Here is an 18,498-nt window from a genome sequence, read left to right on the forward strand (position 1 = left end):
TTCTACTGACCACATATGCTATTGCTCCGTTATTGCCTGATGAAGTGGGATCAAACCTGCAAAACGCGTTGCATATTTGGAGTTCATAAATAAAATATATTGATTGTCTTTACTACAGTCGTTGTGTGTCTACTTGGAGGAGGTAAGTCCACCACTACCTCCTCTATTTATTTACCAAGAATTTGGTTTTTAAGCTCATTTAGCTTCCTTTTATCCTTTTGGCGCCTCTGTTCTCCTGCATACCATTGTACATTTGCTTGTCTATTATCTGTTTTTATGCAGAGGCTAATATAGAAAAATCAGTGTAGCAGCAATGTGTTCTGAACACACCTCACCCAAGCAAGGCTACCTGATGTAAGCCAAGAGGTATGTTCTTGCTGGACCAACATACCTCTGTGTGGCGTACCTCTTCTCATTCCCCCGGTCCCCTGAATCCTTTGAAAAGTCAAATTTTCAGACAGAAAGAGGCAGGTTTGCAGCAATGTTCCTTCTTATCACGTGAGAGGAGAAGGAAATGGGAAGATGAAAAGAGGGAACATTGCAGTAAGCCCGCCTCTTTTCTCTCTGAAAATTATACTTATATAAATTATAGCCAAAGTCAAATTTTTCAAGGAGTGATTACGGGAGCTGGGGGAACACGGAGAAGAACGGACAATGCACATAGGTATGTGGATCCAGTATGAACATACCTCTGTGCTAATATTAGGTAGCCTTGATAGGGTCAGGTGTCCTTTAAGAAAGTTAATTGTGGCTCTGCTCCCCTGATCCTCACCCAACTCCTTAAAGAGAACCCGAGGTGGGATTTTATTATGCTAGTGGGGCACAGAGGCTGGTTGTGCACACAAACACCAGCCTCTGTTGCCCCATGGTGTGCCTCCAAGACCCCCCTGCGCGCCGCTATACCCCCCGCAGTGTTGGCGACACGCAGCGTGTCACCAGCACAATGTTTACCTAAGCGCTGTCTGTCAGCGCCGCTCCCCCGCCTCCTCCGTATCGGCGCACCCGCTTGTGTCCCTTCCCTCCCGCTGATTGGAGGGAAGTGACGCGGGCGGGTAGCGCCGATACGGAGGAGGCGGGGGAGCGGCGCTGACAGACAACGCTTAGGTAAACATTGTGCTAGTGACACGCTGCGTGTCGCCAACACTGCGGGGGGTATAGCGGCGCGCAGGGGGGTCTTGGAGGCACACCATGGGACAACAGAGGCTGGTGTTAGTGTGCACAACCAGCCTCTGTGCCCCACTAACATAATAAAATCCCACCTCGGGTTCTCTTTAAAGAGGAACTTTAGCAAAAAGGGGATAAAATAAATCAATACATTGCTGGTATTGGTGGAATTATTCAGTAAGGGGATGGTTGACTAACCAATACCATCAATCGTTTCTTTTTTACTGAGAAGAATATGGATATCACTATCTAACAAGACTTAAAAGCCGGATTATTATTCTAACACATTTTTAGCTCACAATGTAGAGACAAATTCTTTCTTTCTTTCTGTTTTGTTTTGTTGTTATGATATTAGTCTATTAATGGACTATGTTGTTGGTATTCTATCTAAGTCAAAATGTGGTATTATTCCTCTGCTATGTAACATGATTTCTTGCAATGATCTGATTAATGCCACAATAAAATATTTTGAAGACTAAATCAATACATTGCAAAGTGAGAAGTTAAAAAACAGAAGAGAGATCAAGAAATGATTGATATTCGCCATGTAATTTGTTCATATTGTTTGATCCACAATCAGTCTGCACGTAATCATCTTTACTACTGGCAGACATGGGGAAAAAAAGCACCAACTGCAATTATCTATAACCACACCCCCTAACAATGCAATAGGCTAAAAGGATGTTTTTGTTTTTTTTATAAATCTACATACGCACATACTGGTTGCTTGGCATTTTGAAACTGCCGTTGTTTCTCATAATGCAACAAGGCTCCCGCCGTGTCATATCAGGACCTAGGTCCTGACATCACACTGTGGGAGGGGTTTAACCACAATATCAGCCATACAGACCTCCCGATGATCTATTTGAGAAAAGGGTAAAGATTCCTCGTGGGAAAGGGGGTATCAGTTACTGATTGCAATGAAGTTCAGTCCTTGGTCACAGTTCCACTTCAAGGACTACAAACCCATTTAGATAAACTCATAGAATTACTTGCAGTTCTGTGATTGGACACAGAGTCGGTTTGAGCCGTTGGGTGAAGTATCAGCAATCGCTGGTACGAGCGGCGGTTTAAAATTGCAAAACACTGTTCCCGCTCTGAATGTGAGCGCGTTGTGCTATCGTATTGTGCTAATAAATTAATCCCAGTTTACAGAACTTGCTATGAAACAGACCTGTCTGCCGTGAACCAGAATCCCGGTCTGGAGTTGATCAACCCCAATCATAGCTCTGACCCCTCGTGCCTCGCCCTTCTGGAACTTCTCACTGCTTGTTAAACGATGTTCTTGGCTGACTATCACTCCATATTATAAGCTACTCTGCCTGCCTAGTTATTTATCTATACAGCGGTACAAGTGCTCATTTCCATCTGTGCGGGGTTTATATAGAGCTCGCTGCTGTTCTGGCGTGCGTTAAATACACCAGAGTGCAGCAATATTTATGTTTACGCTGCGATGCCAAGAGAGGTGCCAGAGCTATAATATAATTCACAGGCTAAAGCCTCTGCTGGACAGACAGGCTGCAGTGTACCCTATGTCCAAATCCAGAGTTGTCCGAAAGTAAATCATTTATCCATGTTTTACCATGTTTACCCAGGACTCCTTACACACAATGGGCTCGATTCAGTAAACCGTGCTAAGTGTTAGCACGCCTCTGAAAAGCCCTATATCATGCCTAAAGTTAGTTTAGGCATGATAAATTCACATCTAAAGACTTTAGGCGTGATAACTAGGGTGCTAACTGGGTTAGCACCCTTTACTAAATTCACATTGCGCGCACAGTCCCGCACGCAAAACTTTGCGCGTGCACCGCGAAAACAGTGCACCCGATGCGCCTATAAGGTCGCATTGGGTGCGACCTTAATGTCGCACCATGTGACGTTAAAGTCGCACGCAATGCGACCTTATAGGCGCATCCACGCACAGTTTTCGACGCACCGCGATGCGACATTTCGCGCACACCGCGCTGTGGGCACACAAAGTTTTCAGTGTGGGAATTTGCGCGCGATGTAAATTTAGTAAACGGTGCTGACCCAGTTAGCACCCTAGTTATCACGCCCAAAGTCTTTAGGCGTGCTAACTGGGTTAGCCCCGTTTACTGAATCAAGCCCAATCTCCTAAAACGGAACCGGCTTGTAAGTAGGGAGGCACCTGTACACTGCATACTAGGAACTCTATAACCCAACATTACCTGACCACTGGAAATGACTATAATATACAGTATATGGGACTTGATCATGGAGCACTACACCCCCAACAGGAATCGACCACCAGACATGACCATAATACAGGTTCTCTTAAGGCTGGTACACATGTTCAACTATTCCGGCCAACTATCGTCCAAACTTGGTCTATTGGATGATAGTTGGTCGTGTGAACGTGTGACAAACGACTAGACGAGCGACTGATCAAAGGCAGTTTGCCCGATCCAACAGGCGGATCGGCTCACACAACTGTTGGGCTAATATCATGCAGTTGGCCGCTTGTGTACAAAGTGTTTGAACAACTTGTTTTTATTTTGAATGCAGCCCATCGGTCCACTTGCATGCATAGTATGTAAATGAGTTTCGTTGGTTTGGTGATCATGAACGGGTGTGCGTTGATGGCTTGTTTGAAGGTTGGGGGAAGCCTGATGGGTGTTAGAAGGGAGTTCCAGGGAATGGGGGCAGCTTTTGAAAAGTCCTGCAGTCTCACATGGCAGTAGGAGTTGCGTGGGGCACTGAGGTGCTGGTCGTTGGAGGATCAGTGCTGGTTTGTGGGTGTCTTTCTGTGGACGAGTTCAGAGATATAGGTCAGGCAGGTCTTCTGTATAGATTTGTAGGCCAGGTACAGAATTCTGAAGGAGATCCTGGAGCGAATAGGGAATCATTTCTAGTACACTGCATACAACTGAATACTAGGAACACCACACCCCCAACATGACCCGATCATTGGACACGACCATAATACAATGCTACTACTCACTGTAAATGTTGGTAGAACACTATACTACAACATCACCTGTCCACCAGATATAAATATATACAGGAAAGTCACCATTATGCGGAACTCGGGTAACCAGAAGTCTCAACTAACCAGGATAACAGAGACTGTTTTTGAAAAGATGGAGGCGGGTTTGGAGGCATTAAAATACTTAATGAGCCTCCAGTGACGTCTTGTAGCCTACCTGCAGCTCCTAGAGGCTTTCTGGCGTCCTCCGTGCACGGAAACCAACGTGTCACCTGACCCAACGCAGGTCAGGTGACACGCCAGCTTACGTACACGGAGGACGCCAGAAAGCCACTAGGAGCTGCAGGGAGGCTACAAGACGTCGCTAGAAGCTTGTTAAGTATTTGGGGGGGGGGAGCTTTGTGCTTTTTCGGCTGGTTGCTCCAGCAACCAGCAAGCATATGTATCCAGCATCAGGTGATCCCCGCCATTGCTGGATACTGGGGACTCTGCTGTACAATTCTGGTACATTGCATACAAAGAACACCCCATCATCACCCGAGCACTGGAAATGACTATAGTACAGTTATGCCGTTGTCTATACGCAGAACACTGCATCCTGCTATGTGCGGTGAGCTGGAGTCTCTGAGTTCACTCAGGAACAAGATAAAGGCCTTGTGAAGTCATTTGTAGAATGAGAACGGGATGTTCTCTGCAGGCGGCTGCTTTATGTTTAAAGTCCTGAAATAACAATGGGGAATATTGCAGGAAGACTCAGCGGGACGCCTGTGTGATTTGTCAGAATATTTACCTGTGTGCGTGTGTATATAGGCAACCAGGGACTTATTGTAACAGATCCACTTCTTATTGCGGTGTAAGCACTTTCATTTCCTGCTCTCGCTTTCACAGACTGTCTGTTCTGCCCGCCAGTCCGCTGTGCAATAGACACGAGATTTAATACAATGCTGACAACTAGGCTAGAAGACTTGTTTGGAAGTCTGTTGTTTCTGTGATTCATATCGCACTATTACCATCACTGGCATTTCAGAGCAGATGCACAATGAGATACTCAGGAAAACATATACAGCAAAGCAAGAGTAATGCTGAACAGTCTAAACAGGGTGAGCAAGGAAGGAGGTGAGTATGCTGTATATAAGGTGACAGTGTGTATCTTGTCAGATAGTGGAGGAGGAAGCAGTGCTGGATCAGTAAGCTGTATATAAGGTGACAGTGTGTATCTTGTCAGATAGTGGAGGAGGAAGCAGTGCTGGATCAGTAAGCTGTATATAAGGTGACAGTTTGTGCCTTGTCAGATAGTGGAGGAGGAAGCAGCGCTGGATCAGTAAGCTGTATATAAGGTGACCGTGTGTGTCTTGTCAGATAGTGGAGGAGGAAGCAGTGCTGGATCAGTAAGCTGTATATAAGGTGACAGTTTGTGCCTTGTCAGATAGTGGAGGAGGAAGCAGCGCTGGATCAGTAAGCTGTATATAAGGTGACCGTGTGTGTCTTGTCAGATAGTGGAGGAGGACGCAGGGCTGGATCAGTAAGCTGTATATAAGGTGACAGTGTGTGTCTTATCAAATAGTGGAGGAGGAAGCAGTGCTGGATCAGTGAGCTGTGTATAAGGTGACAGTGTGTGTCTTGTCAGATAGTGGAGGAGGAAGCAGTGCTGGATCAGTAAGCTGTATATAAGGTGACAGTGTGTGTCTTGTCAGATAGTGGAGGAGGAAGCAGTGCTGGATCAGTAAGCTGTATATAAGGTGACAGTGTGTCTTGTCAGATAGTGGAGGAGGAAGCAGTGCTGGATCAGTAAGCTGTATATAAGGTGACAGTGTGTATCTTGTCAGATAGTGGAGGAGGAAGCAGTACTGGATCAGTAAGCTGTATATAAGGTGGCAGTGTGTGTCAGATAGTGGAGGAGGAAGCAGCGCTGGATCAGTAAGCTGTATATAAGGTGACAGTGTGTGTCAGATATTGGAGGAGGAAGCAGCGCTGGATCAGTAGCTGTATATAAGGTGACAGTGTGTGTCTTGTCAGATAGTGGAGGAGGAAGCTGCACTGAGTCAGTAAGCTACATAAAATACACAGGATTCAAAATCTTATTCATTTTTAATCAGATTTGAAGAAATCAGCAGTGTTTTTGATTTTGTCTTCCTGAGATTTGGCATTATAGAGACTCTGTGCTGATGCTTTCCCTCGCAGGCCGTGGGTTGGTGTCATCAGATTGGCGTTGAGACATGTTTGGCTGTTTGCACGTTGTCACTCCATCACGGGTCTTGTAGGAGCTCATAAATTGTGGCTAGATGCCCAAACATGAGATTATTGGGTTGGGGAATACATGGAGATCTTGCAAAAACCAGATGTGCAATCTTTAATAAGGGCTGTGAAGATTACGCATCCGCCTGAGCCATAAAGAGGACCTGTAACCAGCAGCGTGAGGCTGTGTAACACAAGCCAGCCGTTAGAGGAAACAGTTCAGCAAAGCTTTAGACAAAATGTGTCGTAGATTTGGACAGGATGGCAGAGCATTTTATTTTATTTCTGTCTGTGTTACTACTAAGACGATTTCAGTTGCTAGTAGAGATGGATTTAGATGAGGTGTGTCAAACTAAAATACAAAGTGAGCCAAAATTGAACACTGGGACCAAGTCACAGACCAACCTCAGTTACTAGTGGCCTCCTTTGTCCCTTAAAAAGTCCCCTGGTGTCTAGTGCCCCCCTCCCTCACATATACACTTCCCTGGTGTCTAGTGCCCTCCAACCTTATACAGTCCCCTGGTGTCCAGTGCCCCCCTCCCTCCCCTATACAGTTCCCTGGTGTCTAGTGCCCCCCTCCCTCACATATACACTTCCCTAGTCTCTAGTGCTCCCCCCCAACCTTATACAGTCCCCTGGTGTCTAGTACCCCCTTCCCTCCCCTATACAGTCCCCTGGTGTCTACTAGCCCTCCTCCCTCACATATACTCTTCCCTAGTGTCTAGTTCCCCCCCCCCCACCTTATACAGTTCCCTGGTGGCTAGTGTTCTCCCCTCCCTCCACCATATGACTTCCCTGGTGATCTGGGGCTTTATACCCAATATAGCTTCCTAGGAGTGGGCCAAACATAAAGCAAAGTGGGGATGCGACTGGGGGCCAAATTTGATGGCTCTGAGGGCCAGATTAGGCCCGCAGGCCGGAGTTTGACATGTATGATTCAGATGTAATGGGGCCCTAGGCAAGGTAGTAGATTTGGGGCCTTCTTGTGCTCTCTTTGGTAAGCTGAAGTGGAGAGAGGTCAGAAAAAGTGCCTGGTGGGCCTGCAGGTTGCCTGGTGGTGATTCCTGCTCTAGTTGCTAGAGTGGGGAGGGAGCCAAAAAGAGTTTTACTTTAATATCTTAACAGAGGCATTTGAAATGCGTCTGTATGAATCCTTTCAAATCTTAATGCTGTTTAGCCTGAGACCACTGTTTCTGGTCCCAGATTTATTTCTCTTTGAGGCCGGTTTCACATTAGCAGCCTGCAATCGTATGATAGCTCCGCAACACTACAAACAAGCTATGAAGATACTGATGGTAATGCACAGTAATGTAACTTCTTGCATACCTGCCAACACTTTGAGATGAGAAAGAGGGACACTTAAAGTGGATCCGAGATTAACTTTTACTCATTGCATAATTGTGTTCCTTTCCAATTGTTTATAGGGCATTCCTCAAGCCAAATACTTTTTTGTATTTTAATACTCTAATTACCTACAAACTAAACACGCCTCTCCCACAGCTTTTCAGAGAGCCTTGGCATTTTCAGACAGTAGCAAGGGCTCATGGGAGCTCAGTCTGGGCAGGAGGAGGGGGAGGTATTACTAGCCAGAGATTTCAGAGGCAGAGGGGAGGAGGAGGGAGGAGGAGGGGGAATTAGGTTTTCACAGGCTGAGTGCTGAAGATGCAGATAAGCTTGCCTGTGTGTAATGTTTACAAACAACATGGCTGCTGTCATTGTATCACAGGAATAAATAACCATATTCTATTGAAGCTTTTTGCAGCTACATTTGCTGTGTAAACTATCTAAACTTTAGATAAGATATATAGACAAGTTACTTGTAATAGTTAGTGTTTCATTTCCAATCCGCTTTAAGCCATGCCCCTGGCACAGCCCTAATCACGCCCCTGGCACACCCCTAATCATGCCCCTGGCACAGCCCTAATCACGCCCCTGGCACACCCCTAATCATGCCTCTGGCACAGCCCTAGTCACTCATACCTTAAAGAATTTATAAGAAAAATGTTATTTATAATTCAAACCACACTGGCCCTTTCTATTCTGGCTCATTTTCCTTCATATTAACATTTGAAATATATCAATTTAAAGGATGGGAATACAGTTTAGAGTCAATTACACACATTTTTTTTTCAGTAGAAAAATGCATCTATTTACATACAATAAATCTGTACATCAGTCCTGAAAGAGGGACAAATGAGGAGGAAAGAGGGACAGGGCTCACAAAGAGGGTCTGTCCCTCCAAAAGCGGGACAGTTGGGAGCTATGCTTTTGGCAGTTAGCCAAACTATAAGTGAGGCCCTCTAGCGCCCACTTCCTGTGGCGGAAATCTGAATTGCGTCAGATATGAAATGTCCCATAGACTTTCACTGCTTTTAGTGCTACCCTGTGGTAAAAAAGGTTAACGCAACGCAATGAAAACATCCTAGTGTGAAAGGGGCCTGAGAGTCGGTTCATACGAGAGGTGTTCAGGAAGATTTCCCTGTCTGGATTCACTGACCCAAATCCCCCAAACACCTAAAGGGTTGTATGAAATGGACCAGGATCTTTAACCCTTTCAAATCCACTGTCTGACTTGGTCCCACAGTGGAATTTACTCCTGATGTCGGACATAGCCAGACAAGGAGCATAAAGGTGCTGGTTGTCAGGATATAATCCAAGATGCTGTCTGCACTTTCAGATCAGATTCCCAGCACTTTGATTCCCTCCGCCCCCCCCCCCCCCCCCCGCCCTGCACCACTGCATCATGTATATTATATGGGCTCCCTGTGTTGCTGCTGGATCTAGTCCAGCATAGCGTCAGATGCATAGCAACGCCAAAATTAAGTGTAAAATGCAGTATAGAAGTGCTAGGACTGTGCAAGATTACTCAGTCAAGATTGGATCCTAAACGGCCAGCTTTGGTTCACCTGATTCTGCACAGAGGAAATGGGACAGGTCCTCTTGTCAGGTTCTATGTTACAGAAAGGGAAGCTGTGTATGTGGCTAGAAATAAAACATTGCATGCTGGGAACCCATGTCGGTACCAAAAGACTTATAGCTTGCGGAAAGCAGAAGTTTGCCTCACCATCTGTTCTGTTTTCACAAGGAGTGTCCGGCTGTGGTTTGGAACTCTGTGTTCGTCTCGGGAGGTGCCCTGCATAAGTTATTTTATGTCTTATTTTTTGGGATAAATACAGAAATTTTTTTTCCGTCAGTCCTCAGCACCAAGCTTTTATAAAGAATCAAGATTTGTAAAATAAGTAGGCGGAGAGGGGACAGCTCGCTCTTCTGATTCTGTATTTCAATTTCTATTTAAAGTAAACGTGAGATGACTTAAAATAAGAAATGTATACCTAGTTATACATACCTGGGGCTTCCTCTAGCCCCCTTCAGGCTGATCGCTCCCTCGCCGTCCTCCTCCGCTGCTTGGATCCTCCGCTATGGGTCCCGGTAATTCAGCCAGTCGGGATGCAGTAGGCATTTGCGGCCTGGATTAGCGCACCCCAACCCCCCCCCCCCCCCCCCCATCGCATTCCCTTGGATGGGAGAGTAGTACTTTGCAGGCGCAGAACGCCCCAACAGAGGAGCGAGCGTGGCCATACTGTGCCTGCACCGACTGACGAAATTACCATGTTTTTCGGGCTATAGCTCCTGACCATTACGCACCTAGGTTGAGAGGACAAGAACTAGGGGGAGGGGAAAAAAATTATATATATATATACTAAACCTGGTGCATCCACGGTGAAGGGGCATCTTGTGTATTATGCCCCCTTTGTACCTCGTCTCCCTGTGTCCACCTCTGCCCCCTGGTGTCTTCCTGTGTCCCCCATGTGTCTGCCTCTGTGCTCCTTGTGTCCTCCCCCTCTATGCCCCTGTGTCCCCCTTGTGTCCTCTATGCTCCTTTGTGTCCCTCTGTGAACTACATTTGTCCCCGTGTCCTCCTCTGCATGGACACAGTACAGGAAGTCCCTGAAATTGCGGTGGGTTTGAGGTTCGTATTGGCAGGCGTTCACAAGTCAGGAGCTCCCTGCATTTGGACCATAAGGCGCAGTGACTCTCTTCCATTTCCTTCTGTCAGTTTATTGGAGTCATGCTGAGCTCATGAAATGGCAATATCTCAGTTGTAGAAAATGACATTTAATTTTTATTTTTCCCCTCTACCTCTAATAGTCTTTATTCACCTCATGGAGGGGCAGAGGTGCGGAAACTAAGACATTTGGAAACATGTTTTACACACTTTAAATGATTCCATAAACATAACCATTTTTTGGGTTGCAAAAGTTCATCTCACTTGCCTAGACTTGAGTTTAATATAGCTTTATTCATATATCCTCTGCAGCCAAACTAAGCAGAACTTTCAGTGTGTTTCTTGGCTGCACTGCAGCCTCTTGCCATCAGTTCATTGCTGTAAATCCTCTTCCCTTTACACAGGGTACTGAATGTTCATGTAGAGAGGGGGGCTGACAGTGCAGTGTCGAATGTGGAAGTGTTTTGGATTTATGAGTTGGCAGCAAAGAGATGCCGCTTCCTCTTGGGGGGTTGTAGGGCGAGGGGCCAGCGGTTGTGCTGACGGTGGTGACTCTGGCTTTGTATGTTTGCATTGGGGAGGATAAATGGATTTGCTGTCGGACTCCCGGTGTTGTTTTCCTCTGAAGTAGAATTCTGTGCTGGGCAGGGCAGCTGAGATCTTTATCCGAATCTGGCCGTCTCTCCAAATCATCAGACGAGCTGAACTCTTCCTCAGTGTCACCCCTGTGCTGACATCTCACGTCACACTGCAGTAAAAAAAAAAGTTGCAAGGCTTGGTAGGAAAAAAATATATACCCCAAAGCTGGATCAGCTAAGGAACAACTGAAAACTCTCTAAAGGTGGCCATACATACTTGTCAGCCAATCTTTGTTGATTATAATTGCATGAAAATCGGTGTCATCAAGAGCCTGCCCGATCGACGATACGACCAATTTTGGGGCAAAATTGGTTGCATGTATTTATCAGACATGCTGCAAGATGTTGGGCCTTTCGAGGTCAATCGGATGCGCGGCGGTAGCAGCTTGTGATATCGGGATGAGCAACGAACACAACGGAACTCCCGGCTCTGTCCCTCCGATGTAAAATAGTCAGGTCCACTTAAAAAGAATGTGCAAAAAATGCACATTCCTTTAAAAACCGCTCTGAAAAATTCAAATAGCAAAATCGCAATCGTTAAATGACTGGCCCAAGCCTTAGAGCCCGCTTCCACTGCAAATCATGGCCGCAATCGCATTGCAACTCTGATTGCAATTTGCAGCTTTTTCAGATTGCGATTCCCTGCGTGTTGTGTTTGGATTTTTCTACATACGATTGTTGTTAATTGCGTTGTGAAAAATGCATGAAAATTGCATAGTACCATAGTGCAGTTGCGATCTTTGGGAGACAAGGGGATGGTTTCCATGCCACATAGGGAAATCGCATGAAAATCTCTATATAGTTCAATTTTGGTATTCCACAGAGATTCACCTTAATGTTGTGCTCTATAGAGATTCAAAAATATTTGGGAACCCTACAGAGATTCAATAAGATATCCCACAGAGATTCACCAAGATGTGGTGCTCTGTAGAGAGTTACTGATGTTTGGAACTCCACAGAGATCCATTAAGATTTAGTATTCCATAGAGATTCGCCATTTGGTTGTCTATAGAGATTCTTTTAGATTCTGTGGTCTACAGAGAGTTGTTTTTTTTTTTGTTTGTTTGTTTTTTATGGCATTATTTTTTTGTTTTTGATATTTAATAAGTGTAGATAACAGTTTAGGGGTTCTGATGAATCCAGCTGCATCCCCTGCATTCCCTGCAGCCAGAGGTCAGGTGTTGCCGGTGATGCCCTCCAGGCCCTGGTGCCCGCCAGGACCCACACTTGCTGTTTGTAGGCAGCTGAAAGTAAAACAGACAAAGTCAACTTTCTGCCTTTGGAACGGCTCACTTTCACATGCAGCCAAGTGAGAAACAAGCTTAGCTGTGTACAAATGTCACTAATCCTTCTGGTCACGTTCATTGCCGCTGCGGTTACCCTGTGCGCTGATCACAGGGTGGAGGGGAGAGAGGTGGAGACAGAAAGGAGAGCAGTGAAAGTGCAAGAGAAAGGGAAGAAATGGTGGTGGTGGTGGTGGTGGGGGAGAGATATGGAAGAACAAAATGAAGAGGGTACAACCTGGAGGAAGGGAAGGGGGAAAGAGGGAATGGAAAAAGAGGAAGAAGGTTGAGACAGAAAGGCATGAAAGAGGTGGAGAAGAAGAAAAGAGAAGAGATGTATATGGAGGAGATGTAGGGAGAGGGAGGAAGAGGTGGAGAGAGAAAGAGACAAGGGTGTGAGAAAAGCAAGACAGAGGGGGGAGAGAGAAGAAGTAGTGTGTGGCAGAGGAGAGAGAAGAGGTAGCGTGGCAGAGGAAAGAGAAGAGGTAGCGTGGCAGAGGAAAGAGAAGAGGTAGAGTGGCAGAGGAGAGGGAGAGAAGAGTAAGTGTGGCAGAGGATAGAAAGAGAAGAAGTGTTGTGGCAGAAAAGAAGGGAGCGAACACGTTGCGTGCAGGGCCGGCCCTAGACTTTTTGCCGCCTGAGGCAAATTTTTAAAAAATTGTCACCGCCGCCCCCCCCCCCCCCTCGGGGGGGGGGGGGCAGCCGAGCTGGAAGGGTAGCTGGCAGGACGGGGGTATTGGGCCAGCGGCGGGGAGGGGGGTCGGACCCCTCCCTCGCCTGGGTCCCCCGTCCTCCGCTCCCCTCCAGCCTAAATAGAAGCAGCCGTATGTGTAAGAGGCACGGGCGGGGAGGACGCTCACCTCTTCCCAGCGTGCGCTCCACTGACGTCACTTCCTGCAGGAAGTGATGTCAGTGGAGCGCACGCTGGAGCGAGGAGGAGGTGAGTGTCTCCCCGCCCGTGCCTCTTACACATACGGCTGCTTCTATTTAGGCTGGAGGGGAGCGGAGGACGGGGGACCCAGGCGAGGGAGGGGGGGGTCCGACCCCCCTCCCCGCCGCTGGCCCAATACCCCCGTCCTGCCAGCTACCCCTCCAGCTCGGCGGGCCGGCTCCCCGCACCCACGGACGGGCGGGTGCCGCCCCTGGAAATTTGCCGCCTGAGGCAAAAGTTTCACCCCGCCTCATGAGCGGGCCGGCCCTGGTTGCGTGGCAGAGGAGATGTGGCAGAGGAGAGAGAGAAGGAGAAAAGGTAGTGTGGCAGATACAGTAGCTCTCCTAGTCCTCCACCTTGCAATCTGAACAGAATGATAATCCTCAGCCAACCAGCAACCCCTCCTACAGAGACTGGTGTTAATTCCTTCAGATGGGCTGTTTCAGACAACATAAGCACATTTTTAAAACAGTATTTCTATTGTATAAATAAAAGGTAACATTTCGGAACTCGGCTTGCTAAATTCCTAGATGGTGCATTTAGATCTGTGCCTGAAGTTAGGCATTATTTTTGTTTTGGTTTTTTTATGCTCTATACTCCTTGCTGTTCCTTGCAGCTGTCCGTATTAAACTGTATAGCGTTTAGCAAAAATAAAATGAAGAACAATTTGCAGACTTGACTGCTTTCCTGACGGTTGTGTGATATTTGTAATTGCAGGTGTCACAAACGCGCTAGGATCCAGGACTCTCCCGCTTCATGTAGTGCCCTGTCGACCAGGCCGAACTGTCCAGACGCATTGAATTATGGGGGAAAATGATGATGACAAGCTGGGCCAGGCTGGGCAACTCTTTGAGAACTTCATCCAGGCCACAACGTGTAAAGGAACCCTCCAGGCCTTCAACATCCTCACCCGGCAATTGGAGCTGGACCCCCGCGATCACCGCCACTTCTACTCCAAGCTCAAGTCCAAGGTGACCAGCTGGAAGGCTAAGGCCCTATGGAATAAGCTGGACAAACGGTATAACCAGAAGGAGTACGGCAAAGGGAAAACCTGTATAGGCACCAAGGTAACATTCATGCTTGCAGGAGGAGTTTCCCTTCACTGAGTGAGATATAAAAAAAAATACTTTTTGTTCACATGTTTTTAGAAGTCTCTGAATAGTTTTTTAAAAAGAATACTGTGATGCCTTTAAAGAGAATCTGTATTGTTAAAATCGCACAAAAGTAAACATACCAGTGTGTTAGGGGACATCTCCTATTACCTTCTGTCACAATTTCGCCACTCCCCGCCGCATTAAAAGTAGTCAAAAACAGTTTTAAAAAGTTTGTTTATAAACAAACAAAATGGCCACCAAAACAGGAAGTAGGTTGATGTACAGTATGTCCACACATAGAAAATACATCCATACACAAGCAGGCTGTATACAGCTTTCCTTTTGAATCTCAAAAGATCATTTGTGTTTACCTTCTGTCCCCTTCTTCTCTCATGCACTGAACATTACAGCAGGGGCCCCAACCGCCCCGATTTCGGCGGGACGGTCCCGATTTTGGGGGGCCGTCCCGCTGTCCCGCGCTGCCCCCCCCTGGTCCCGGCCGTTGGGGAGTGAGTGGGAAAAAAAAAACGATCGAGGCACCAGCCCGGTATGCGGCATGGATAGCCGCCACCCGCCGCCATTACACTTCTCCCTCCCTCCCTCCTAATATGCCCCCAGTGTCCCCTTCTCCCCCGCAGTGTAAAATGGGCAGCGGAGCGGGCAGTAAGTCTTATCACTGCCTCTCTGCTGCGTACGGGGATCTCCTCTGATCTTCCTGCTTCCTGTGACGTCACAGGAAGCAGGAAGATCAGAGGAGATCCCAGTACGCAGCAGAGAGGCAGTGATAAGACTTACTGCCTGCTCCGACCGCTGCCCATTTTACACTGCGGGGGAGAAGGGGACACTGGGGGCATATTAGGAGGGAGGGAGGGAGAAGTGTAATGGCGGCGGGCGGCGGCTATCCATGCCGCATACCGGGCTGGTGCCTCGATCTCACTCTGCCCGCCCACAGCCACCCTCACCCTCCCCCCCCCCCCCCACCCACTGGCACCCTCACTATCCCCCCCACCCACTGGCACCCTCACAGCGCCTCCCCTTTGGGAGTAATTAATAATTGGGGAAAACAACTTTTTTGTGGGGTGGGCGTGACTAGGGGGTTGGGGGTGTGGCCAGGGGCGTGGCCTAAATGTCCCGGTTTTCAAAATGTTGGGAGGTATGATTACAGGCTTCCTGCAGACAGCTCTGCCTGTGCCTGTGTTTGTAATTCTTCAGTATGTGTCAGCCAGCTACTTTCACAGCCTAACAGAGGAGGATTTCTATCCAGCTCCCTTCTATCACTGATAAGATAGCAGAGACGCTGCTGGCTTATGTAAATAAAACACACACTGGAGTGTGCATAGAGGAACAGACCAGCACGGAAGAGTTGGCAGCCTTCCAGACACAGGCCGACAAGTCTGACAGGGGAAAGATACATTGATTTATTACAGAGACCGTGATAGTACAAAGTGCTGCAGTGAGCCAGAACAGATTAGAATAGGTTTAGGAACTTGTAGGATGGTAGAAAAAACATTGTAATTTTTGTTACAGAGTCACTTTAAGCCAATGTGTCTGTAATGCATAGTTCAAGAAATGTTCCACCATCCCAAACCTGAAGTCACAGACCAGCTCCTCAAATTTTGAGCCTGGTTTACTAAGCTACCTCCAGAGATGTCCAAACGTCTCCAGCAGGGCCGGTTCTAGTAACAGTGGGGCCCCAGGGCAAAATTAACCAGGGGGCCCCTCAGTAGACACCCCCCAACCAAAAAGCGGCAGTAGGGACCCTTTGTTGCAGTCAAATTTCTCCCAGGACTCCTGAGCCATGACACTCCATGGTTCTGCTGACTACTCTGCAGGGTCCCTGGGGAGCAACCGTTAAGTTGGGGGGGAGACACCTTGGGAGCCCTACAGGCTCTGGGGCAATTGCCCCCTTTGCCTGTATGGTAGCGCCGGCCCTGGTCTCCAGTGAGGATATCACAAGTGATTTACTACCTTCTCTCCACAGATGTCCAACTACCTCTAGTGGGGATATCATATGTGACTAACTACCAGATCTCCAAAGATGTGCAACCAGCCAATTGAGGATTTCTTATATGATCCAACATAACTGGACTGGAATAATTGGCTGTTTATGTGGTTGGGACTTACCATCCCTTACCTGTGTCATATTAGATCACCGTGAGGGTTGCTGGGAGGCATGTGAATTATGACTGCTCTCCAACGGCACTCCACCCTAACATGGTTGCCCTGATATTACCACATTACCCAAGGCCACTCCCACTCCACTCCAAAAAAATAAATATTTATGCTTCTCACAGCACATCCTGTAATACCTCATGGCACAATGCCAACACCCATGCCACATCTCACAGTTCATGGTGGGGGCAGAGGGAGTGGTTGCCACAGCCACACCTACTCTAAGAAACCATAAATGGGAGGGTGAATGATTGTAACATTAAAGTAAAGGGGAGAGAGAGTCAGTCTCAGAACGAGCCGTGTATCCTAGCACATTATTCTGAAATTAAGAACTAGATCCGTAACATAGCAGGATTGACTGTGCTCAGTTTTTAACTTTTAATGGTACCGCATTAGCCAATGGCATAGCTAGAAATCACGGGGCCCCATAGAAAAGTTTTGTTGTGCCCCCCTCCCCTACAAAAATATATGGTACCTTTGTGTCCCTTCCCCCACCCACGCACCAATTTTAGGTAGCCAGAGGTGCCCCCAGTATTATGTAGCCCTTACAGGGGTCTAGTCCCAGGAAAAGAAGTGAGTGGACTCACTCGGAAAACCTTTGGAGCACCAAAAAATGGGTGTGGTCAAGCATAACGTGGGCGTGGTAATGGGTGGGGCCAAATATACATGACCTTAGCAGTGATGTAAAAGGTCTGCCGGGGAAGTTTGAGCTCTGCCGTAGTGTAGCCCCAAAACATAGATGTAATCTGACAGCATTTCACCAAAAAGACACATAATCTGGTAGAAGTTCCTCCAAAATACAGATAATATGGAAGTGGTTCCCCCAAAATAGACAATGTGGCAGTACACATAATCTGGAAGCAGTTCCCCAACATACGCGAAACCTGACAGCGGATCTCCCAAAATACACGTAACACCCAAAAGACATATAATCTGGCAGTAGTGGTCCCCCAAACATACACAATCTGGCAGCAGTTCCCCAAAATACACAAAATCTGGCAGCAGCTGTTCCCCTAACATACACATAATCTGGCAGCAGTTCCCCAAAATACACTTAATCTGTTAACAGCGGTTCCCCAGAAATGCAGATAATCTGACAGCAGTTCCCCCAAAATAGGTACCCCCAGTATAGGTAGCCAGGTCTACAGGTGTCCCTAGTATAAGAAGCCATGAGTATAGTTGTCCCCAGAATAGATAGCCAGGTATATAGATGTCCACAGAATGGGTGGCCAGGTGTATATGTTCCATAATTAGCCAGGTGTGTAGTAGTCCCCAGTATATGTAGCCAGGTGTATCGTGTATAGCTGTCCCCAATATATGTAATATATGTAGCCAGGGGGTATATGTGCCCAGTATATACAGGCAGGGGTATATGCCCTCAGTATATATAGCCAGGGGGATATGTGCCCAGTATATGTAGCCAGGGGGATATGTGCCCAGTATATGTAGTCAGGGGTATACAGTATGTGCCCAGTATATGTAGCCAGGGGGATATGTGCCCAGTATATGTAGTCAGGGGTATATGTGTCCAGTATATGTAGCCAGGGGTATATGTCCCCAGTATATGTAGCCAGGGGGATATGTGCCCAGTATATGTAGTCAGGGGTATATGTGCCCAGTATATGTAGGCAGGGGTATATGTCTCCAGTATATGTAGCCAGGGGTATATGTGCCCAGTATATGTAGCCAGGGGTATATGTCCCCAGTATATGTAGCCAGGGGGATATGTGCCCGGTATATGTAGTCAGGGGTATATGTGCCCATTATATGTAGCCAGGGGTATATGTGCCCAGTATATGTAGCCAGGGGTATATGTAGGCAGGGGTATATGTGCCCAGTATATATAGCCAGGGGGATATGTGCCCAGTATATTTAGGCAGGGGTATATGTCCCCAGGTAGCCAGGTGTCCCCCCCCCCCCCCCCAGCAGGAGGGGAGCAGCGCAGAGAAGGAGAGCTATGGGGACAGCGGGGAGGGGAGAGCCAGGAAGGAGAGCCCCTAGGTGAGGGAAGGGGGGGAGGGGAGACAT

At 47.4% G+C, this 18,498-nt stretch overlaps 1 protein-coding gene across 12 annotated transcripts in view; it reads left to right on the forward strand.

Annotated features, from left to right (window-relative positions):
- MICAL2 (microtubule associated monooxygenase, calponin and LIM domain containing 2) overlaps positions 1-18,498 on the forward strand; it is a 367,727-nt gene that overhangs the window by 89,799 nt on the left and 259,430 nt on the right. For all 12 annotated transcript variants that reach the window (XM_068261193.1, XM_068261192.1, XM_068261195.1 and 9 more), the window contains exon 2: positions 13,922-14,271. In XM_068261193.1, coding sequence (XP_068117294.1) covers positions 14,008-14,271 — 264 coding nt within the window. In that variant the 5' untranslated portion in view covers positions 13,922-14,007. The remainder of the gene's footprint in view (positions 1-13,921; positions 14,272-18,498) is intronic.

Source organism: Hyperolius riggenbachi, chromosome 11 (genome assembly GCF_040937935.1).
Source record: "Hyperolius riggenbachi isolate aHypRig1 chromosome 11, aHypRig1.pri, whole genome shotgun sequence".
Lineage (NCBI taxonomy): Eukaryota > Metazoa > Chordata > Amphibia > Anura > Hyperoliidae > Hyperolius > Hyperolius riggenbachi.